This window comes from Cadophora gregata (assembly GCF_030347475.1).
Source record: "Cadophora gregata isolate MNR1 chromosome Unknown scaffold_7, whole genome shotgun sequence".
NCBI lineage: Eukaryota > Fungi > Ascomycota > Leotiomycetes > Helotiales > Ploettnerulaceae > Cadophora > Cadophora gregata.
The window spans coordinates 1,146,089-1,162,182 of record NW_026695930.1 but is presented as its reverse complement, the minus strand read 5'-3'; the positions used below and the strand labels follow the sequence as shown (position 1 = coordinate 1,162,182).

The 16,094-nt window shown below is 48.1% G+C and overlaps 4 protein-coding genes across 4 annotated transcripts; 3 read left to right on the top strand and 1 right to left on the bottom strand.

Annotated features, from left to right (window-relative positions):
• Positions 1 to 4,410: 4,410 nt before the first annotated feature.
• On the top strand, positions 4,411 to 5,083 carry ONS95_013130 (uncharacterized protein; the record flags this gene model as incomplete). The annotated part of the gene is made up of 2 exons (XM_058506765.1): positions 4,411 to 4,764; positions 4,835 to 5,083. The coding sequence occupies 2 exons, from the start codon at positions 4,411 to 4,413 to the stop codon at positions 5,081 to 5,083; spliced, it is 603 nt and encodes a 200-aa protein (XP_058357495.1).
• A 701-nt stretch (positions 5,084 to 5,784) lies between these two features.
• Positions 5,785 to 7,903, bottom strand: ONS95_013129 (uncharacterized protein; the record flags this gene model as incomplete). The annotated part of the gene is made up of 5 exons (XM_058506764.1): positions 5,785 to 6,744; positions 6,796 to 7,167; positions 7,220 to 7,349; positions 7,418 to 7,587; positions 7,685 to 7,903. 5 exons carry the CDS (start codon positions 7,901 to 7,903, stop codon positions 5,785 to 5,787), a joined length of 1,851 nt encoding a protein of 616 aa, XP_058357494.1.
• A 1,830-nt stretch (positions 7,904 to 9,733) lies between these two features.
• Positions 9,734 to 13,168, top strand: CSE1 (importin-alpha export receptor). The gene is made up of 7 exons (XM_058506763.1): positions 9,734 to 9,879; positions 9,935 to 10,077; positions 10,131 to 10,298; positions 10,350 to 10,520; positions 10,574 to 11,981; positions 12,033 to 12,339; positions 12,389 to 13,168. The coding sequence occupies exons 1-7, from the start codon at positions 9,810 to 9,812 to the stop codon at positions 13,008 to 13,010; spliced, it is 2,889 nt and encodes a 962-aa protein (XP_058357493.1). The 5' UTR covers positions 9,734 to 9,809; the 3' UTR covers positions 13,011 to 13,168.
• A 79-nt stretch (positions 13,169 to 13,247) lies between these two features.
• Positions 13,248 to 15,274, top strand: ONS95_013127 (uncharacterized protein). Its single transcript, XM_058506762.1, has 7 exons — positions 13,248 to 14,239; positions 14,295 to 14,358; positions 14,413 to 14,417; positions 14,504 to 14,830; positions 14,881 to 14,921; positions 14,974 to 15,022; positions 15,067 to 15,274. Exons 1-7 carry the CDS (start codon positions 14,152 to 14,154, stop codon positions 15,258 to 15,260), a joined length of 768 nt encoding a protein of 255 aa, XP_058357492.1. The 5' UTR covers positions 13,248 to 14,151; the 3' UTR covers positions 15,261 to 15,274.
• Positions 15,275 to 16,094: the final 820 nt, after the last annotated feature.

Below are 16,094 nucleotides of genomic sequence, written 5' to 3'. Positions count from 1 at the left end.
CCAGCCCATGATAGGTGCTGGGTTCTGGACCTTCAGGTCGATGTGCGCTTCTTCCAAATCGAAGAGGAGTTCTTGCTCCTGTCTAGATTTCCTTCCCGCCTCTCTGGTTCAGCTTGTCAAAAGTCCAGGAGTGATACTGGAGAGAACATCGGATTCTTCTTGAGCCAATGAAGCATTCGTCAAAAACTGGCGGGCCGATACGGCAGCTGGCATTGTGATGTCTCGGCCGGCGCCGAACACAACAGCTTGTACGGCCATGCATAAGTCAGATGCATGAAATGTGCAACATGTGCACGAACACAACATCAACTATTTGAAAACTTGTACTCCTTCATTTACCTCCTTCTCCAAAATGGTTTGAAAATTTATTGCTCACTTCAGCTGCTGAAATACTTCCAAGGAGCTTCTGGTCAACTCACCAGTCATGTCCCATCGAATAAAACGTCTCGAGAGTAAGCAAGCTGAACGTCAACCAACTCAAAGTCGTCAATCCATACTGCTCGCCCTCAGCTCTACATCTATTTCAAAGCACAAGTTCTCTTGGATTACAATCTAGGTCGTAGAGTCGGGGATATCACAGCAGCTGCGGGAATGTGCATGCATAAGCAATGTACAGTTTCTCTGCATGCCTGCATGCATAACGTTCTCGATCCAGGGACCAGGTGAGCAGGCAATAACCTACATTCGGAATGCGCAAGCTCATTTCGGTGTCTGGCATGCGATCTTGATTGCTTACAGAAAGTGGTTATACAAGACAAGATCCAACTGGCGAGATGTGGCAATCCGGCGGGGGGGTGCGAGGAAATAGGGGATAACTATTCTGACTATATTCAATGACTTGCTTCATTTGAGTTTGCGATAGAAGGAACTAGAATTGAAGTTATAGATAGAAAAGGTTGTAATTTGAAAGCAGATAGCAACTTGGAAGTTCATGCTCACATCTCGACTCATTGTCGTAAACACTGGCGCCATGTTACAATTGCACTTACATCATTCGTACGCCCTAACTCCTTGAAAAGGGTCTGATGTTAATACATTGTATACAAATAGTTCACTTTTGCCTCAAAAACCAGGTTTGGGTTGCACGATCAGAGCAAAGAAAAGTCTACTCTATTTGCAGAATCCCAGCGGCAGAGCGAAGTTCTCATATCAAAGCAAGCATCAAATTCTGTTATCAGTGCCACCTGAATGTAAAGTTATTTGACCACCAGGTTCCCAGCAGAGTCGTACTATCATAATAGATGCACGTGCCCTTTGCTTTAAAGCTCAACTCAATATGCGGCGAGAAGGATCTTCAAAATTGCCCGGCAACAATCAAGTACTTGCTGAATCGACTTCTGCACGATCCCGTGATGTACGACAACGTACGACAACGGTTACCACCTCAACCTCTTCCTTCACAATCTCAACTACAGGTCCAACGACCTCATCTCATTCCGTCTCAACCTCTCCTCCGATGCGTTGCCAAGCTCCCACTACAGAAGATTACAGCACAACGTCGATTTCTTCAGCACCGGGACAAGCCCGAAATGAGCATGCATGCATGATGAGAGGAACTCTAAAGGGGTACAGCTGTCGTGTTCTTGCAGAGGCGTCATCATTGATTCAAGACGATGAATTATGTTGATCAGACAGGAGCTGGGAGGAGCCGCTGTCAGGAATAGGGACTGGTGAGGGAAGTCTGGCACTGAGTCACGTTGAAGACCTCTTCACGTTCTCGACACATGATTGACAGACGTTGACTGTGTATAAACGTGCCTAGCGACAGGGAAGAGGCATTGTGATAAGCATCTGCTGTAAAGGCTGATGCCAGATTGGGTGTAACTCCACGTCCTTCGATTCAGGACGTTTTCGTCCCTGAAGTGGAGAGATTCAGCTTCCAAGATATCGTCCATCAAACCCATTCGTCTTTCCAGTTAAAACAACAGGAAATAATTTGGGTTTTGAAAACATTGCAAGGTATGGGCGATGGGCGCTGGTCATGCAGTCGAGAAACACACATATCTTGTCATTCACACCTAAGAACCTAAGCGAGCCGGAAAGGGGTTATCAAAATATGCACAATCAGAAGATGGCGGACAGAGGGAAAGCTCTTGGCTGAGACTCTTCATCCCAACGAATCAAACAGCCAACAATGTTCATCTGCACTTGTAATGAGCATCTCAAGTTGCGTGATTAATCATTGGTGTACAAAGTCGAGCACACAAGTGACCGAAAATTTGACTGGAAGGTGTACTGGTGGACCTCGCTGAGCAGCTCCCCACCTTTAACAACCAAACAGCACTGGGTATATATTCGATAGCTGGTCTGCATGCCCTTCAGTCAATAAATACATCGTAGCGTAATAAGGGTTTTGAGGAAGATATGAGCCCACTTGATACTGTCTTGAAATCTGTTAACTCTGAAGAATCGCAACTGGAGCTTTGTTTACTCACTCTCAACCAATCTCTTGTCTCCACAAATATGGTTTTCATCATTTCAGGCTTTATTCCTTGGATTTATATAGCTTGATATATCTTCTTAACATACCCCAAGTTTTCAAACCACTTTTCAAATCCTCAGATGTATCTCTTTGTTCAACACTCCGCTGGTGCAACCTCAAAAAGTCGTCAGAAATAATGGACTACAAAGTCATTGCCGTAGAAATGCAAGCCCGGCGATTGGAAAGAACTCCTAAGAAATAGCTACTACTGAGAAACATGAAGATGGGGATCAATGTTAGTACATACAAATCCTCTCCCAGAATGTTCCCTTAGAGGGTAGTTCCGAGCCGATATCTTCCAACACCCCTGCCAGGAATCCTAGAATCAAAGTTGATGTCTGGAAGTGGACGTCCCAGTAACATACGGACTCTTGAGTAAGATGGGATTGCATATCACTTCTGACTTTGACGTCACTGCCCTTCTTGAGAAATTGAAAGGGGGACTCTGGACTGTCGAACAAGTGACAGTGGCTTGTGCAAGACAGCAGCCACCGCGCGGCAGCTGGTCAATTTACCATTCCATCTCGCATCTCCCTGTTAAGACCACAGGTAGTCTTATAGAACCTAATTAGTCTTAGGAGTCGCGGCAGACGAACTGCTTAACTGAGATATTCTTTGATGATGCAACTGCAAGAGCGGAGAAATCCGACTTGGAAAATTTACGCGGAAGGAGAACGGGCGAGATCTTCCACAACTGTTGAGACTTCCTATCTCACTTAAGGATAGCAATCAAGTTCGAGGCTATGATACGTCGACAGGATTGGGTTGCTATGTGGGCGAGCTAGCAGAGCAGGATAGCGCGCTTGTGAACTTGTTACTTAATTTGGGCGCAGTGCTTTATCTTAGCCCAGTGAGTACCCCCAGACTTCCTCCCCCTTGTGCCTGTCGAACTATGGACGAATGTTTGAGTTCGATTCGGATACGTCTCAAATGAGTACAAAATATTGAACCCACTCACATTGCAAGTACCTGTCTGTAAAGACACCACTGACTCTTTCCTCTACAGATCTGCCACAATTATCACGACGGGTGACAGTCACAACAACCTCTTCGGGCGAACTCTCACCCCGCTGGAAAAACACGTCAACGCAGGCGACACCAGCGGAGAAGGAGCCCTGCTCGCTCTCAATGGTAGCATCCTAGGTGTTGGTACTGACATCGGTGGGAGCATACGAGTTCTGTCAGTCTGTAATGGTCTCTATGGATTTCGACCCAGCGTAAGTCTCGTACCGCACGGTGGAGTGCGATATCTCAACCCGCCAGGTATGGATAGTGTGCAGTGAACAGCGGGACCCATGGCGACTTCTTTGAGGGATTGTGAGATGTTTCTGAGAGTGATATGGGGGGCGGAGGCTTGAAAGTACGATTGTTCGGCGATTGTAGTGCCATGGGTTGGGGTTGATGCGACGAAGCAGCTGAGTATTGGTGTTGGGATAAATAAATGATGGGTTATTAACTCCTACACCGTCTGTGAGACGTGGGTTGAGGCAGGCAGTCGATAATCTCCGTGGTCATGGTGACTTTAAGGTCATTTTATCGAGCTGCCAGGCATCGGAATGCTTTATCAAAGTCTTCTTGGAGTGACGCTTTAGAAGCGATATAAGTTCGCGAGTATCAGAGCCTAGTTAGGTCGACCTAACAAATAAAGCACTACGTCGAACAATCTGCACGGACGAATGAGCCTATCATCCTAGCTCTCAGGAGTACAGGGGCATTCAAGATCTTATGAATACCAATCTATACAAGATTACGAGCACAGGAAAGGATGTTGTTGATCAAGGGACGTTCTTTGGCTCTTAAATCTAACCGAAACCTCACCAACCCATGACAGGGATCTGAACCACCCCGGCTCGCTCCATGAAGCTCAACATCGAACTCTATCAGCAAACTCCATCTTCAACTCAGCTTCCACGACCAACACAAGCAAAATGGAGGACTCACTGCCCATGGAAATAGCATCCACGATCCAAACCGCATCAATAAACCGTGCGCCCTCACCAACGCATGACCTGAATCCCTCAACAGCAGCCTCGCAAAAGCAGCCCGTCACCCTCTCCCACTCCGATCCCTCTCTAGACAAGTACGCCTACGACTCAGAAGGCATCGATGGCTCGGATCTGGAAGATGGAGAAGACGATATCCCATACAGCGTGCTGAAGCCTGTGCCGCGAAGGCAGAGCTTCGGGCCTCTGCCGGATTTGAGATTCGAACAGAGTTATCTGGCGAGTATTGCCGGCGCAGATAGTAATTGGAAGGTGGCGTACATCACCTTTAGAGATCAGGTCAGTTATTATCGAATTTGCGCATTGATGCGAATGCTACTGCTTGAGCTTGAGCTGATTGCGTCTATAGCTCATTCTCCCTCTCCTCCAAGGAATGGTCTGGTCCCTCGCTCTCCAAGGCTGGCGATACTGGAATCGAACTGCGCAACTCAATGGTAGCTCAGTAGGCTCAAAGGTCAGGCGCTGGTGGTACAGAACAAATAACTGGAAATTGCCTGAACAGATGAGAAACTATGGGAGCAATGCCAAGCTAGCGCAGGATATAGGAGATGTGAGTTGGAGGAACCACTCTGGTGGTGATGTGTGGGCTTTTTGCTGATTGCTATCTTCACAAGCAGTACTATCAGAATCAGAGCTCGAGTGATTAGGATAGATGGATTGGAGTGGGATGAAAAACGGGCGTTTGGATAGGTTTGGCTGGCTGGGAAGCATATCGAAAGGCGTTTGGGGAGCTTGTAGCAGTACAAATTGATGGCGGACTTTGATTCTGAACCGCATCTGTATATTCCGACGCTTTTAATGAAACCAGAGCGCAGCTCTCACAAACCACTATCTCCAGCGAAGAGTGACCTCCGTTTGCTGCACCTCTTCAATCGGGGATTAGTCACCAAAGACACCTTCAATCAGCTGATGTGATCTATATTCTTGCTGAAGTCTTGTAAACTATATGTGAAGTATCGGGTTGAAACCTTACAGCCCAATATTGAAAGCAGGCATCATCATGAGAGCTAACATCGGGGAGAACCTGCCTCAGTCCAGATGTGGCCAAAAAAACCTCAAAATTATTTGGGTGCAACATTGTATTTCCATACCTCATCAAGACAGCACTGACTTAACAGCTGAAGCTGCTAGCATCCTTCTATGACCACAAGAGTATCCTCATCGCACAAAGATACACAGTCCAAACGCCATTCTACCCATCCATTTTACTTCAAGTGTGCCTCCCACCTGCGCCTATATGGCTACCTCAGAAGATTATCAAGAATCAAAGAAAAATCAGTCAAGGTCCAATGACACTTCTTAGCGGCCGGTATCAATGGATGGTACGTAGGTAGTGGTTGGCTTCTCTGGGCTTCGAATAGCGAGAGGAGAATGTGGTGCCTGAAGAGATGGTGATTTTGGAGGCAGGGGTGCTGATTTAGCAGGAACTTGCGGATTCTCTGCTACAGCGGGGATGCTGGCAGGAGAGGAAGCTGGCTGAACATTCTCTTTGGTTTCTACAGTGGCAGGAATGTCAGAGCTCAAGACCGGATTCTGAGTGCCGTTCGTGACGCCTGGGAAGAGAGCCTTTGGCGGTTCCTTCTCAGGGGACTTCCGTGGGGAGAACTTGAGCTTGATAGTAGTCTTCCGTTCAGGGGTCGGGGTCTTGACAGGAAGCTTGACAATCAGTTTCTTGTCTTCTCTATCATCCATCTCCTCGTCCTCGTCAGAAAGCTCATCCTTATCATCAACATCGCTCTCCAAGGGCACATTGTCGTCTTCTTCTTCGTCGTCTCCATAATCTTGCTCACTAGCATCGCCCTCGTCATCGCTGGTCATCTCATCGACATCGTTGTAGCCCTCAATGTGTCTTCCAGGCTTTGATTTCGACGCTCTTCCGTTGGTCGCAGCAGCTCTTCTAGGTCGACCTCCGGCACTCTCATCATGGCTAGGCTCATCACTCACTCCCTCGAAGCCGCCGACAGGAATTCCGACGCCTTGACCACCCAACATGCTCTCGCCGTACATGCCACCATGACGTGACTTGACCTGGCGTCCACTCTGGGTGATCGTTGGGCCACTGGGCTCGGCCGGTGTATGAGTACCGGTGTTGCGGGTCGATCTTCGTGTGGTGGTCGAGTCTGAGTAGATATCTTCGTCATCGGAATAGGTGTACTTCATTCTCTTCCCTCTTGTACGACCTTCATACATTGAATAGTTGGGCTCCGGTCTCTTGAATTGTTGCTTGCGGATTTGACGGTATTCGCGACGCTTACGTTTCTGACAAGCAAATTAGCATGTGGTGAAATGCATCTTTTTGAAGCAGCCTACCTCTTCTGTAGCCTCAAAGCGAGGAATAGCTGCCAGCATCTTAGATGAGAGAAGTCTGGCCTTTTGTCCACCGTCGTCATCCGCAAGCTTTTCTGCCAGAGCCTTCAATTCATCGATATCCCCAGCAACACTCCACCACGTTCGCTTGATGCCCATATGGTTGCTCTCCCGGTATACTCTGAAGTGCGTATCGTCTAGACCCTCAATCAAATAGTATCTGCGTTTGTCACTATCGGAACCCCATGGCTGGACTGAGAGTGGCTGGTTGAGATCGTCCTCGTGGCGGCTCTGCTTGTAAGAAGCTTGGATTATGCCCTTGACAGTGTCGGACGAGGAAAGAGCCCAGAGAATGAGAGTTCGCAGAAGGGTGAGCTGTAGATGCGAGTCAGCAAACTATCCTCTAAATCGGCAGAGGCCTTCTTACTCGTTGGGTGGGTAGCATAGAAGCAAATGTTGCGCCTCCAGACAAGGGATTCTTGGCCTCCCAATCCTTCGCCCATTGCGATTTGTGTGTCTGTATAGCCTCCTCTAGAGCACGATTGTAATGTCCCGATCTGTTTTTGAATATCGAAATCAGTACTGAAGCTGATCTGCCTGGGGGTGCCAGCCTATGTTGACCTACTTGACGTCTTGTTTCCTATTCAGAAGCAATCCAAGCACTGCGCAAAGAAAATGTTCCGCGCCTTCTCCAGGGACACTCTCAACAATATCTCTTTCAAGCTCTTGAGGGCCAAAATTGACCAGAGACTTGGGGAAGGCTTCGGTGAACCGCGAGCGGAACATGCAAATAAACTGTTCAAAATGCGCGTTAGCAGCTATTACGAGACATGACCACGCGTTTTGAACGTGTAAAGCCATGTAGAACGCGACGACGGATGCGAACACATACTGCGATGTCTGGATTGTCTGCGAGGACAAATTCATGGGGTGGTGAAGGCGCGCGTTGCTTTCGTGGAGGAACTGGAACCTCAACGACGGGGACAGATGCATCAGGGCGGGGAGTCTTCGAGAAGAACTTGAGGATTCCATCTTTCTTGGTTAATTGGAGATCATTCTCAACATCTGAGGGGACGGAGGAGAGCTCCGAGGATTCATCGCCGGAACTCATCGTTGGTGTTGGTGTATTGTGGAGATGGGGCTCGTCCTTTCGAGGATGAAGTCAGAGGGAGCTTTGCCGACAAAGCGCGCGGCGACAAGAAAGAGGTTCATTGGACTAGCTAAGCAATCTAAGTCACGCAAGTCCAACACATCAGTCAATGGACAATGTTGAATTCATTCATGGTTATTCCCAACCAGCATTCCAATATTTGGCTATTATTCGAGCCTAACGTCCATCGTCCAACCTCAACTTCACAGTATCGTTTGCTCCGTCCGCATAGCCTTTGTCCCAAGCTGCTTGATCTCATGCTTCTTCAATCTGCCGAATCCCAAGAATGATTCATCCCCCAAGCTTGGCGCACCACAACGAAGGCGTTGGAGGGCCCAACCAGCCGAGCGTGTCTCATGCAACCTCTAAACGGCTTTGTCCCACAACACATTGGAGCATTCGGGTGCCCTGCTCCGTTTGAAGCCATTCCCCAGCGCTCCCATGACATCAAGAGTTCCTCAGAATTGTCCAAATCTATAACTCAGTTGTCTGTTCGAGAAGCTAGCTGTCACATTCCTAGCAATTGGAAATCATTGTTCGATCCAGGCGCACTGTTGCAATTCTGTTGCTTGCCATTCAGGGTGGAGAAAAGCCCTAGGGGTGGCCGTCTGGTTTTGCATGATGAAGGTTATACGCATCGGTGGGACAGCGCATCCCCCGCCGTCCAAGTTCGCTTATTGACAGAGCCTGGAAGCCCTTGTTGCTTATACCATATTGAATGGTCCATGAAGTCAAAACAGCTCTTCATCAAGGCCATAGCCACTCCCACAGTTACGTTGTTTGGGTGTGCAGAGGCTCAGCGGGTACGGAAAGAAAACAATTGTAGCAAAACAATCAACCCTCGAATGAGACTATGCACACCTATGCACACATACGCACCAAAAGCTAGGAAAATACACAGTCTTCTCAATTCTTAGGAACACGACCCACGACACTGGACAGGAAATAACATGTCTAGTTGGTCGAGCTAGTCGTGCGAGACAACAAAGGGTGCGGCTTGACAAACCAGCACACACTCCTGCACTGAGACTTGCAAAATGTGCTAATACTTGGAATAACAAATAAAGGGCGGATGAATGTAAGAAGATAAGTTCACCGGTTTGCTGGGGGAAATAGCATTTCGTAGCCTGAAGCCTAGCCCGCAAATTCGTTGCGGCTCCCAAACACCATAGAAAGCCAACGTAGTGCGCAATCCCCCACAGCATCTCGAACTGACAAAACAAGATGGAATCATCGCAACAACGAAGTTTTCGACATGTTCTGATGCCACGTAGAGAGAAACAATACATATGACAGATCATCTCTCCAGAGTCAGAAAACGTCTTAGAATCCACCGCAAATGAATCAAGAGTAGCACATATTGATAGGAAATGAATAGGAAGGGCAAATCTTGAAAGGAGCAGCCCTCTCGTCGTGGCATGGGCCGGTCGTGAGACCAAGAGGGTTATGATCAACTATGAACATCGCCCACCCTTTGCCAACATGCAGCCAGAAAATAGAGAGTTTCGGGACCAGCACAATACATAGAATGCTATTCTGGCCATATTGGCCGCAGCCTGGGCCGTTGCAGAGTCTTGGTCGAGGAGTGCATCCTCGTTAGATATGCAGCAGTCATTCCTCCATGAGATGGTCGTTAGGAGTTGGAGCTAACGAGATCCTGGAAACGAAGATTATCGCTGCCTCATTGACGAGGCAGCTACGGTTCGAGTACAGCCCGACTGCTTACTAAGCTAGGTGGAGCGCGGGCAGTCCTTCTCAGCCTTGCGGGTTCAAACAAACACTGCTTGTTGACAAACTGCTCCTCTCGTACTCTCAGAAGTTTTCCTTCCACGACCCTCCACCACAACGTCGCATAACATTCCCAAGCATGGCGTCGGATCTGTCAACTGTGGTGCAGCTTCTCCAAGCAACACTAGACCCTAGACAACATAAACAAGGCAAGTTTTCCTCCTCTCAGATGCGATTGTTTTGTTCGGGCTAACCTCTTAACAGCTGAGGCAGCACTCAAGAACGAAGAACGACATCCTGGCTTTTCCCTCCTATTACTCAACATTGTTGCATCCGAATCCCTGCCTCTCACAACTCGACTCTCTGGAGCTCTGGTCTTCAAGAATTTCATTAAATTCAACTGGGTGGTGGGTGTCTCGAGTTTCATTTGCAGAAGCAAGTACTGATTGTGGGACCGCAGGACGAGGATGGAAACTACAAGCTCTCAGAGAATGAAGTGACAACTATCAAGAAAGAGCTGATTGGCTTGATGATCGCGGTACCTGCCAGCATACAATCGCAACTTGGAGAGACGATCAGTCTGATTGCAGATTCCGACTTCTGGATTAGATGGGATACATTGGTGGATGTAAGTTCTGGGATATAAGACGGTTGGCTGGGTTGCGCTGATATCCTTTAGGACCTGGTCTCTCGCCTGACGCCCGATAACCCGAAGGTCAATATTGGAGTCTTAGAAGTTGCACACTCAATATTCAAGAGATGGCGGCCACTCTTTGCTTCTGATGACCTCTACACCGAGATCAATCATGTTCTTGGAAAGTTCGGCTCGCCATTTGTCCAGCTACTTGCGGTATTAACTCGCAATTCCCTTCATCGGATTCTTCAACTAATTAATGAGAATAGAGCACCGATAGTCAGATCGAGGCGAACAAGGACAACAAAGATGTGTTGAAGCAATATGTGGAAGTTATGAATCTTCTGGTCAAGCTCTTCTACGATCTCTCCTCGCAGGATCTTCCTCCTATTTTTGAAGAGAACCTCGCCGAAGTCACATCCATGCTACACAAATACCTGACGTACGAAAATCCATTATTGGCTACGGACGAGGACTCGGAATCCGGACCATTAGAGTTTGTCAAAGCTGGAATCTGTGAAGTAATGACTCTGTACATGCAGAAGTACGAGGATGCCTTTGGAGAGTTGTGCAAGCCGTTTATCACAAGCACTTGGAATTTATTGACGACAATTGGCCCGGAGACAAAATTTGACATCCTTGTGAGCAAGGCATTGCATTTCCTCACAGCTGTAGCAAGCATTGATACCCATGCCCAAAATTTCAATAACGACGACATCTTGGGACAAGTGGTAGAGAAAGTCATCCTTCCGAACGTCAGTCTGCGAGATTCAGACATTGAGCAGTTTGAAGATGAGCCAATCGAATATATTCGAAGAGATCTGGAGGGCTCTGATGCCGACACACGCCGAAGAGCAGCCACTGACTTCTTGCGGAAGCTTCTGGAGAAATTCGAGGGAATTGTTACAAGTGTTGTTGGACGTTATATCCAACACTACTTGGAAAGCTTCTCCAAGAGCCCAAGCGAGGAATGGAAGTCCAAAGATACTGCGGTGTACCTTTTCTCTGCGATTGCAGCCAAAGGTAGCATCACGGCAAACCACGGTGTCAAGACCACCAACTCCCTGGTCAACGTGGTTGAGTTCTTCCAGAACAACATTGCCAACGACCTGATTGCCGAGACTGGCGTAGAACCAATTCTGAAAGTCGATGCCATCAAGTTTCTCTACACTTTCCGTAGTCAGCTGACTAGGGAACAATGGACCGCGGCATTTGCACCTTTGGTCAAGAATTTGGCATCATCTAACTACGTGGTTTACACATATGCTGCGATTGCTGTTGAGCGTGTTCTGTTCCTCACCAACGACGCCGGCCAGCACATTTTTGGAAAGGACGAGGTTTCTCCCTTCGCCAAGGATCTACTGGAGCATTTGTTCCAATTGATTGAGAAGGACTCTGCCCCTGAAAAAATCCAGGAGAACGAGTTCCTGATGAGATGCGTGATGAGAGTTTTGATCGTCATTCGAGATGGCGTGCTACCTATTGTGGACAGCATCCTTCAGCACTTGATCACAATCACTGGAATCATCGCTCAGAACCCAAGCAACCCTCGCTTTTACTACTACCATTTCGAGGCGATGGGAGCACTCGTCAGATATGCTGCTCCAACAATGCCGGAGAAGCTGGAGGAGCTGTTGTATCCTCCTTTCGCCGGTGTTCTCTCGAATGATGTGCAAGGTAAAAAACACTTCTGCTTTAAAGGTTTCGTGCTTACTAACTCAACTGCAGAGTTCATGCCATACGTATTCCAATTATTTGCTGCTCTTCTGGAAGCACGTCCCCAGGGACCGCTATCTGATTTTTACAAGGCTTTGATTACCCCAGTCCTCTCCCCTGCCCTGTGGGAGTCAAGAGGCAATGTCCCGGCTTTGGCTCGTTTGCTCTCTTCGATCATTCCCAGAGCCGCTGCAGACATCGTGGCACAGAATCAAGTCGAGCCAATCCTGGGAATCTTCCAGAAGCTCATGGCAGGGAAGACGAGAACCGAGCTCTACGGTTTCGATGTCTTGGAGGCTGTTATCACTTCATGCGAAGTGTAAGTTCCATTCGAATCGTTATGGAAATTTTTACTGATGTTATCGTAGGACTGCTCTGGAGCAGTACTTCCCTACAATTCTCACCATACTCTTTACTCGACTAAACGGCAACCCACCAGAAAAGTTCAAGCAACGCTTTGTGCGATTCTATCATCTCATCTCGTCTCGTGATCAGTCTGGTCTAGGTGCAGATTTCTTCATCAAGAACTCTGATGCGGTCCAGGACAGCGTTTATGTTCCAGTCTACCTCACTATTATTCTCCCTACAACCCAGCAGCTTGCACGGCCACTCGATCGTAAGCTTGCAGTTGTTTCATTAACCAAGACACTGGCAGATTCACAGGCTTTTGCCGTGAAGTATCAAAAGGGTTGGGGAAAGACCTGCGAGGCATTATTGAAATTGCTGGAAAATCCTCCGATGCCAGTAACAAACGATGATGTGGTTGTGGAGGTTGATGTCGACGATTTGAGCTTTGGAGTTGGCTTTACACCACTCAACACATGCAAAAAGGTGCCACGAGATGAGTGGCCAGAAGTGACAGACGTCAAATCTTGGGTGGGATCTTATCTCAAGACAGCTGACGCAAAACACGGAGGTGCAATTGGTGGATACGTGAACGAGAGACTGTCACCTGAAGCAAAAGGAGTGCTACTATCATACATGAGATAGTCCGAAACGATGTAACGACGGATAATAGACGACGAGATGATGCGAGCATGGAGCGAAAGTGTAATATTCTCGGGGAGCTGTCCCGACGCCAATTCTATGAGCGAAATTTAAAAGCAGTAGACTTGATTCTATCTCAGATAACACAGTTTGATCTTCAACTTTTGGTGAATTCCCTCATATGAGCTCCCAAGTGGGAATACGCAACTTATAGTTGCTTCTTGTGAGATCGGGATTATTGATTCTCATTACTTGAAGGGTATCTGTAGCGGGCATATGATATTCGAGGCTCTATGCCAGCTCAAGGAAACAGCGGTCTGACAAGGAATACATATCTCCTCGCGCGGAGTAACTATTCCAGGGCCCAGAAACGACCCTCGGCCTAAGTCTCAACTCAGGAATGCCACTCGCTGTACCCCTACCCTATATCAGGCTGAATGGATATTCGGCAGCGATCCGTTCGTCCCACCTCGCATTTTGACTGAAACATAATTCCAGTCGCAACAAGCGTTGCCTTGGTTGAAGGAAGTAAAAGCTTGCAATAAACACCACACGGAAGCGAGATACCAGGGCCACGGAACAATGTTTCAACACCCCTGTCTCCCCTCCCCCGAGTTTCCAGTGCGCTAGACAACGTGGACTTCAGGCAGAATCATTAGACGAGAGATGACTAGATCATGAGATCTGGAATTTCTGTACGGTGTAGACGGGACTTGATTTAGGCAAATTGAAGAAGTAGCTTTAGGTGCCTATTCTCGATGCGTGCCTTGTCGGCTCACGGATGGCTAGAGGACGGCCTTTGGCAGCTTGAAGGGAGGTATGGCATCCTTGTTCGTCTGCTTCGGAGACGGGAAACCTTAAGGGAACTTAAGGACGACTTCGTGGGTCTGAATGAGGAGATGAGAACTAGGATGGGCATGTTATTTCAGGCTGAGTGCTTGGTCTTTTGCGGAGGGTTTTGACATTGGGGAGCAATCGGGGTCAGGACTTGGCGAATTAGCATTACCTCCATGGGCTTGTATAAGACGGCCGACAGTACAAAGGAACGTTGCTCTTATTTTGAAGTCCGTGGATTGTATCTTTTTACTTTTACTCATTGCCTGACTCTCTTCTTCGCTGTATATTTTTAAACTCGAAAGTCAACATGCTTAACTTCAAGAACTTGGCCGCTGTGGCGGTATTGTTGAGCAATATCGACATTTCTCAAGCACAAGGTGGTGCTTGGACACAATGTAAGCTCTGTACTTTAGAGGATGTCTCCAGAGTGAAACTGATCCTGGATATTAGGTGGTGGTGTAAATTGGAATGGAGCTACGACTTGTGTATCTGGCTATGTCTGCAAGTACTCCAAGTAAGTGGTCGCTCTTCACATCTGGAGGAGTATAGCTAACAAATCACTTGAAAGTGACTGTCAGTATTTCCCAAAACCGAAATTAGGCCATTCGCTTCTGTCGAGATCCAGTCCAAACCACGCAAGCGAGCTGACTCTAAACAAGATTACTCCCAATGTGTCCCGGGCACCGCAGTTGTAACCACGACCACCACATCCAAGCCCACAACCCTCGTCACAACAACCAGTACATCTACATCCGCAGCCAGCACATCCACGCCAACCACATCTCCCGGCACTGGCCCAGGAGATGCAGGATACAGTACCGGCGGGGCCAACAGTATCGATGTCAAGTTCCGAGCCCGCGGCAAGAAATACTTCGGTGTTGCTACAGATCAGGGACGTCTTACTACTGGCAGTAATGCTGCCATCATTCAAACGGACTTCGGACAGGTCACCCCGGAGAATAGTATGAAGTGGGATGCTACCGAGAGTAAGTGAGCTGTTCACAATTCGAAGTGTATGATATTGACATGAAATCAGATACCCAGAACTCCTTCACTTTCTCGCAGGCTGATTACTTGGTATGTTATATGCAGTATTGGTGTGGAAAGGATATACTGACTAGGTGTTAAGGTGAACTGGGCTGTGACGAACAAGAAGTTGATTCGCGGACACACCTTGTGTAAGTTGCTTCGCTTAGTCGGCTACAAGACTGACTGCTTTCAGGCTGGCATTCACAACTCCCAAGCTGGGTCAGCAACATCGCGAATGCTGCTACTTTGACCAAAGTCTTGCAAGATCATATTGCAGCTGAGGCTGGTCGGTACAAGGGGAAGATTTATGCCTGGGTAAAAGACCCTTGGATCCTTCGAAGGGTACAAAGCACCCAGCTGATATGCAAAACAGGATGTCGTGAATGAAGTCTTCAACGAAGGCATGTCGAAACATGATCTCCAATCCAACTCCTTTCCTGTTCTCTCCCGTTTCGCATGCTTGCGATGAATCGCATAGCTCCACAGCAAGAACAAACAACATACTGACCCTTCGGGAAATCAGATGGATCCATGCGTCCTTCAGTCTTCTTCAACGTCCTAGGCGAGACATTCATCAACATCGCCTTCGCCGCCGCGAAACAAGCAGACCCCACCGCAAAGCTCTACATCAACGACTACAAGTGCATATCCCCTCCTCCCTTCTCCAATCTCCCATCTCCCATCTCCCATATTCTCCTATTTCCCCCTGATCCCATGCCAACCAAGCTAACAAACCCACAGTCTCGACTCAGCTACCTACGCAAAGGTAACAACCGGGATGGTAGCCCACGTCAAGAAGTGGATCGCAGCGGGTGTACCAATCGATGGTATTGGATCGCAGGGCCATCTCCAAGCAGGCCAAGGCTCTGCTGCAGCAGGTGCGCTTGCGGCTCTGGCTGCATCTGGTGTGGCTGAAGTTGCGGTCACGGAGTTGGATATCGTGGGCGCTGCTTCAAGTGATTATGTTGCTGTAAGTTGATCCCGAAATCTCTTTTTGGATGGGGGCGCAATCGCGGTATGATGAAAACGTGCTGATGAGGAGTAGGTCACCAATGCTTGTCTGAACCTGGCTAAATGTGTCGGTATCACCGTGTGGGGTGTTCGTGATCCTGTAAGTTCATATCCTCCAGCCCCGTTTCTCCAAGATCTTTTGTTCGTAGCGAGGATTTCCAGCTAATCTGCAATGTAGGATTCTTGGAGAGCAAGCAACAACCCTCTCCT

Excerpts from the sequence above, each read along its gene's own strand:
- ONS95_013127 (XM_058506762.1), top strand. The coding sequence starts at position 14,152 with ATGCTTAACTTCAAGAACTTGGCCGCTGTGGCGGTATTGTTGAGCAAT. Across the intron at positions 14,831-14,880 it reads GAAGTGGGATGCTACCGAGA|ATACCCAGAACTCCTTCACT; the intron begins GTAAGTGAGCTG and ends ACATGAAATCAG. Across the intron at positions 14,922-14,973 it reads TCTCGCAGGCTGATTACTTG|GTGAACTGGGCTGTGACGAA; the intron begins GTATGTTATATG and ends CTAGGTGTTAAG.
- CSE1 (XM_058506763.1), top strand. The coding sequence starts at position 9,810 with ATGGCGTCGGATCTGTCAACTGTGGTGCAGCTTCTCCAAGCAACACTA. Across the intron at positions 11,982-12,032 it reads TCTCTCGAATGATGTGCAAG|AGTTCATGCCATACGTATTC; the intron begins GTAAAAAACACT and ends ACTCAACTGCAG. Across the intron at positions 12,340-12,388 it reads GTTATCACTTCATGCGAAGT|GACTGCTCTGGAGCAGTACT; the intron begins GTAAGTTCCATT and ends ATGTTATCGTAG.